Raw genomic sequence first — 7,377 nt, forward strand, 5'->3', positions numbered from 1 at the left:
TCTTCAAATGCCTTAATATTCTAAATATGGCATGTGACAGCATAAAATTGGGACAGATTTTTATCCCACATCTTTGTGTAATCCCAAGACTGGGCCAAATTTTTTATCATTTTGATGAATCCAGAACCTTGCAGTACACACCAAAACTCATATGCTAGATGATCAACCTTTTCTAACCGATTCCACAACGTGTCTTTCACAATGCAATCGCATGACCAAAAATCAAAGGAGGAAAAGCTGATCCCATAAAGCTTTAACAAATTTTTTCTTGAAGTGTATGATGATCTTTCACACTCTCTCTGCTTCTCTCCCTTGATTTCTCTGTCAATCATTTAAGATTTAAGATGTCTGGACCGGTGAACGGGACTGAGTGTTACTTCTGGAGGACCACCGGGTGCTGGTACGCCGAGCGCTGCCGCTACGATCATCTCCCAGAATCAAAAGGACTTGACAAGAAGTAATGGCTCAAGGACGCCCTCTACAGGCCGAAAAACAAGCATCGTGGAATGCGTTAAAAAAATATCGGTAGTTCACATGAAATATGTGACTTTTTTTTAAAGTCCCCCTTGTGGAAAAAGTCATTTCACTGGTGGGGAAAAACTTTAAAATATAGTGACCAAAAAAGGTCTTTTTTTACATATAAATATATAGACATTTAACAATATAAAACAGGGGTCTTGCAAGAACAAAATGACACCCCTGCTCGACTGTTTTTATATTGTTGGACTTTTTTTTTCTTGAAATAAAGTTGCTGCTATCCCAAGCTCAATGAGAAGGGAAAAGTTTTAGAAGCAACGAGTATGACTGACTCTCAGGATGTCAATGTTTGGAGAAAGCCACTAAAGGGCGCCAGACAGGGCAACCTCTACAGAGAATGGGCAGAAGAGAGAGAGGAGCTTCACATATTGGCAGCTGCGGAGAATGTGTAAAAAAGGAGAAGATCAACCAGACAAAGTTGTATGTTATATGTATACTATGGAGTGTAAATTCAAAGGAAAAATCAGATTATGAATGGAAATAGTATTTGCTTTTTAATTTACTTCTATTGACCGCCGTGTGGCAAAATGACTACTAGCTTTTTATCCGACAAGCAAAATAATTTCATGATACCAATTATGCTTGCATATACATGTACCAGTTTTACAATGTGCAGAAATGAAACATACATTACATTTTCTATACAAAAATTACTTAGGACGTGTTATCTAATTTACTTTTATTTATCATAAGGTGGCAAAATAAATTTGATCGAGCAATTCGAGACCAATAGTGCAACATGGTCAAAATGGGCTATTGATTATTATACTGAATAGGCCGCTTACACATACAGACAAACCTGTCTACAGTGACCGCCCAAGGGAAACACGAAAAGTGGTCTTTGTAGACAGGTTCCTTTAGTACATGTTTCAATGAGAAACCATTTTCAAGGGTAAAAAATGCTTGTTGTAGACAACGGGTCACTTAACAGGTTTGACTGTACGTGGACAAAATTTACGATATGCAGAAATGGAGAGCACTCGTACAATTGATCTTGTGTGTACCTTTCCAAAGCAATGTTATAAGCAATCTTCGTGTGCACTTAAAGATGTCAATATTTTGTTTCTCATTGTAGTATCAGAAGTGTTAACTTTGTACATTGTCCACCACCCCAAATAATAACCTTTTCTTCTATCCTGATTTGAAGGCATTTAGGGCTGGTATTCAAAAAAGCTTGTTCCGTTGTGTTACAAAATATGTGTAGCATTTTAGTATTTGTCAGGATTTACAATATTTTCCATTTATTTATGGTCACTATACTCTTTTTGTCTCTTACATGACAAAATGGGTTTTAATTGCTTGTCTGCCAGGCGATCACTTTATTCTATGGCCTATACTCTATTAATTTGGTAACGTGTTAGAAATGCTGTATGTTATACATGTACCCTTTTATTATGTACATTATTCATATATTTAAAAAAACATTTAGTTTAGTTTTTGCCATGTAGAGAATGTCACCTCAGATTTTAATAACAAATTATCAAATAATCTGTTTATCAATTTTTCAGACTTGAAATACAACTCTTCCACACTCTTATCTTGGCAAGTGGATTAAAAATATTGATTCAGTATTTCTTTGACTACAATTTCTAGAAGATCAGGTACCATTGTGTATATTGATTGTCGGTTACCTTGCCTTGTTTAAAAGGTTTTCAGAATGACCATTCTAGCCCCCCCCCCCCCCCCCCCCCCCCCCGCTATATGATATATCTGTAAAGCGCTTAAAGACATTAAGTATTAAGTGCTATATAAAAGCGAAATATTATTATTATTACATGTGACTTGGTTGTAAAACATAGATGTAGCTGCCAGCCATTCCTATTTGAGAGGAATGAGTCTCAATTACGGCCTTCAAATGAAAGATTTGACCTTGACCTTAGATTCCTCTCTTTTTCTGAAAAAGTATGTGTACAAATTATGCAAGATAAAAGTGTATTTCTGATTTTGCCTCGAGTGATTCCTAACTTTTGCTAACTAAAGAATGGTTGACATGATCGTAAATCAGGGAGTGGTTGTTTGTGTTAGAAAGGTAGTTATATTATCCATTATCCAGTTGATCCAAGGTAGAGGTTTGTTTTTGTGGGGGGGGGGGGGGGGTTCTGGAGGGGGAGGGGGTGGTAGTCGAAGAATAGTCCTCCAAGAATCGGTCCATAGAAATATCTCACCAATTCTATTACTTATTTGAAACTATTCATACTTCACACTTTCCTTGATTCAAATGTATGTAAAGATATGAGTGCTTTTTGGAAGTTGACGATTCATGATTATATATGTAAGCAATACTGTTTGTTCTTTTGAAAATGTGTCTAAATTCGAGTCTAAGCCATTGCAGAATGTGAAGACTTGTTTTACTATTGTGATAACATGCATAGCTTTCTTATCTAAAAAAACGAAATATCATGATGGTGTTTTGCTCTTGAAAAAAGGATAAAAACAAAACATGATTGTAATGGGAGTATGTAATCTTAATGTCTTTACCATTTTGTGAGGATCTTTTGTAAGTTTTTTTTTAGGTTTTAGTTTTGGGGCTCACCTAAATTTCAACATTTTGATTTGAAGCTCCATTTTTTTTCTTCATCATATTTAAATATACTGTATCTCCATCTTTCATTTGTGTGAAATCATGAAGGTTTATAGCAAACATTTAACATGAATATTGCATATTAGCTTTAGAAGGAAAAAAACAAGAATGCCAATAAAAGTAAATCATTTGTATATTCTATCATCTAAGGATTAAATGCATCATTATTTAATCATTTATGCATATCTTTTGCCAGATGTACATATATCTATAGAGAAAATGTCAAATATGTTTATTGGATGAATTTTATTGGCTTGTTGAGGTAACCCTGCATCTCTTTCATATCTTACGAGACGGGATGGGAGGGGGCAGATAGATTTTGTTCAATTCCAAGGAGGTACAAATCAAGACTTTTATTTTAGATACACCCTGTACCTTATAAGCAGGAAGTGAAATAGAATGAAGAAATAATAGAGGTACTGAGTATCATATTGACTTCATGGTAGTCTTGAAAGTAGTTTGATTGTGCATTTAATCTCAAGTCTCTTGGAATTTTAAAAGGGAGATTACAGAAACTTTTTATAAAGCTAAATATGTATGCTTAGACTTGTTTCTGGTTATTATTAACAACTCTACTTTATATCTTCTTCAAATGAAAAAAGGTGAAATCCATATGTATAAAATCAGTCAGATTTCTTAATCAGAAAATATATGAAACTGGAAGATATATACTGCAAACTTGCACATCATAATTAGTCGAGATTAGTGGAACTTCTGATAATTGTGTTTATTTATACATTCATAAAGCAATACTCAATAGATCAGAAGGAAACATCGCCTGTTTGAAGCCGTAAGGGTTGAACGTTGTTAAAAACACATAAGTAAACGCCCTTCTGGCTCCGAACAGATGATTTGTTTGTGTCCCTGGCATAAGGGCATTTGTAGAGGGAGTACAAATGCATAATTACATATCTTCTTTAAACCAGATATTTACTTTATTGCCTATCTGCACTAGTTTGGCCAGGAGGGATTAGACCTCCCTGCGTGGTCACTGACAGGTGGCTATCTCATCAAATCAGCTCTCAATTAACATAAGAAGAATAGGGGATCATGGGAAATCAACGGGTGCCGCTTAGGCATTGTTTGCTATATGGAGGGCGCAGGCAACTACAAGTAGTGCCGTCTCGCTTTAACTGAGTGAACTGCCTTCTGACTCTAAACAGAATATACATTTTTTTTTGAGCCAGAAGGTGGTTAACTCTGTACTTTCACAGAATGATTGCCCTTCTGGTTCCAAACAGATATGCTTTGGATTCCTCTGCAAACATTCTTATGTTTGGCGTATGAATTACATGTACATTAACCATAACGTCATCATTTCATCCGAGTATAACTTTCATTTTTTTTTTTTTTTGATTCAGTAGAAAAACCAACTTATAGAAGTTGAATTGACTATTTTTGCTCTTCGACTTATGTGTGGCCCCATGAAATATTTTGATTTTGTTCATGGAATGTCAATACCCTAAAGAGAGTTAAGATGTAAAATGGAGCTGTTTAATCTTCATGATTTGTTTTCTTTAAAACTAAAGCTGTATTTATGTATTAAATGTATATATCCTTCATTGATTTCATTTCAATTATTTGTTCAGTTGTGTTATTTCTATGTACTCAATGAGTAGAAGTTCCTAGAGAGAGAGAGAGAGAGAGGGGGGGGGGGAGAAAGGGAGAGGAAGAGAGAGAGAGAGAGAGAAGGGGGTGTACGGGGGTCAGGAAAGAAAAGAGCAAGGAAAGGCTTGAGAGAGAGAGAGAGAAAGGTATGATAGAAAGAAAGTGGAGGAAGTGGGGCAGACAACGAAAGAATTAGAAAGGGAGACGGTCTTGGGGAAATAGATGGTAATTGAAGGGAATCAAAAATGCACAAAAATGAATGCTGTCCCTCACTACATGTTTGCATTTATTGACTTCTTGTTTTACAAGAAATAAAATGATAAAGGCCTATCTCCCTGGGCCTATATAGTTTTTTGATACTCTTCTAAAGCAGACCTTGGAAGAAGTGATCAAGACAGTAGTGATAACAGGAAGAATATTTTGAGCATTTACATTTCCCTTACGACCTCTTATGTTTCAAATATTATATATTAGATCTACGTCTGTTCATTAATTAACAAAATTAGAGTTTTTTGGGAAAAATACTCAGATGAGTGTATTTGAGTTTCCGCTCATCGCATCGCTGAGCGACCACGCCTCCTTTTTTGTTCGCTCTTCAAGGATTCCATACATGCAAAATAAAAAAATACATGCAAAATAAAAAAAATGAATGTTTTGCTTACGATATTATTTTACGATACTATCTTAAAAGATAGATAAATATAAAACGAAATAAATGTATTTTTAAAAAAATCCAAAATTGAGAGATATAACACGTGCCGTAAAGTAATTTGGCGACAATAGTCAAATCACTGACTAATCGCCAATAACTCAAAACACAACAACAACAATAACAACAGGAAGCTCTACCGAAGCTCTCCAGGCCGGCAACACCGAAGTTTCTTCTGCAGATTTTGTTATTAAAAGGAGCTAAAACAAGGCGTGTCATCATGAGTTCCCTAATAGGAATAGGTCCGACCGAGTTCGTTCATATTTTAGATGTTGTAAGTATCGTTTGTTAAATGAATTTTATTTCGGTCATACACGAAATGATGAGACGTCAGTAGACCTAGATCTATTTCATTATTTGTCACTTCCTCACTCGCTGCACTGCACAGTTACTAGTACTCGCAGTAGTGACACTATGACTAGCACTAGCACTGCAGTGCAGGGCAGCTGGCAGTGTGATTGTGACAGTGTGAGTGTCTGATGAAGTTCTGTTGTTGTTTGGAAATGATGATGATGGGTTGATATATGTGAGGATAGCCTTCAGGTCTGGGTAATAATATGAAATATGATATTTATTTCACCTAGCCTTAATTGGCACCTAGATGGTCTATATCCCTGCATGAAGAGTGATGTTTAAAAAAAAAGTGTTTATAAAATATAAACACACCTGCCTTTACTTAAGCAGTAGGGGCGCTGGTCTGAGATAAGAATTGGCTGCAAATAAACAAGGATAGTCTTCGTAAACGCAAAAATAAGGATTGTCCGCATTTTTTGCAGACATTCGTATTTCCGACCTGTTCGTTAGCGATGCGAAAAAACTGATTCCGTAATAATTTTCTTGATGCATTTCACATTGACTTTGTGCTGAGACATTCACGTTATGAGCGATAAATCTTTGGGAGCGATAAATCCTTGGGAAGACAAACAACCCAAATTTGTAGACAATGAACTGGGGGTATTTCATAACGCAAATTCTGTTTTTTCTCATTGGAAGCATGCGGATCGGGAACCCGAAAACCTGCAGAGCACCGAAGAAAAAGAACGTCCACAAAAAATCTTGCGGACAATCCTTATTTTCTAGGACACAATTTGTCCACGTTACGAGGATATCTTCGTTTATGCAGATGATCCTCATTCTCGGACCAGCGCCCTTACTGTTTTTAATTGACTCTTCTTTCTTCTCATACAAAGCCATTTGGAATCGGTCACGAATTTAATCAAATATGAATTTTTTTTACTAGAGTGATAGCGATTGCTTACCTTGCTCTTTAGTCTTAGTTTGACGATAATGATAATGAGCGAAATTACGAAAGTTTGCGATGTTGTTTCCTCCTGCAATACAAATACACACTGTTTTGAATTTAGCGAACTCCCTACGTGCGGTCCTTTTTACAAGCTTAAGATCTTAACCCATCAGAAGAATAATACAAAATATCAATATTGCCAATTTAGAGAATAAAGGCAGATTGGCTTGGCCCATGAAGAATCGTATTCCTTGTTGGGTTAGATATTTGTTTTTTCTTCGATTTGATTTTCATTGACTTTCTACATGTATGCATCATCTTTTCAAACAATCATTTTCATGCCCATTAATGTGACAGTGGTACAGTATATATTATGTACATGCACATAGAATATAAAGTCAAATACTGCCCGCATATATGATTAAAAAACAGGAGCATGAAGCTTCTTTTTAAGTATAAGCAAATAAATAGGAAAAGAAGAGAAGAGAGTGACTTGCAAAGAAAGATAGAGAAAGAGAGAAAAACGCTGGTTTTCTTTACTACAATGAAAGTACACAATGTAACATCTGTCAAAAGAGAATAATGCTATAATCGTAACATCTTTCTTAAAGAACATTTTTACTTCAGATTCTGAATTTTTAATGTTTGTCTCCCTTAGACGACAAACATCACCCACTTGGAGCTTGGTCCTAAGAGGCT

At 35.7% G+C, this 7,377-nt stretch overlaps 1 protein-coding gene across 1 annotated transcript in view; it reads left to right on the forward strand.

Annotated features, from left to right (window-relative positions):
• LOC586560 overlaps positions 1 to 2,202 on the forward strand; it is a 38,383-nt gene extending 36,181 nt beyond the window's left edge. Inside the window, exon 19 of the mRNA XM_030985413.1 lies at positions 338 to 2,202. Coding sequence (XP_030841273.1) covers positions 338 to 461 — 124 coding nt within the window. The 3' untranslated portion in view covers positions 462 to 2,202. The remainder of the gene's footprint in view (positions 1 to 337) is intronic.
• The last annotated feature ends 5,175 nt before the right edge of the window (positions 2,203 to 7,377 follow it).

Source organism: Strongylocentrotus purpuratus, unplaced genomic scaffold (genome assembly GCF_000002235.5).
Source record: "Strongylocentrotus purpuratus isolate Spur 01 unplaced genomic scaffold, Spur_5.0 spur5_scaffold_15, whole genome shotgun sequence".
NCBI lineage: Eukaryota > Metazoa > Echinodermata > Echinoidea > Camarodonta > Strongylocentrotidae > Strongylocentrotus > Strongylocentrotus purpuratus.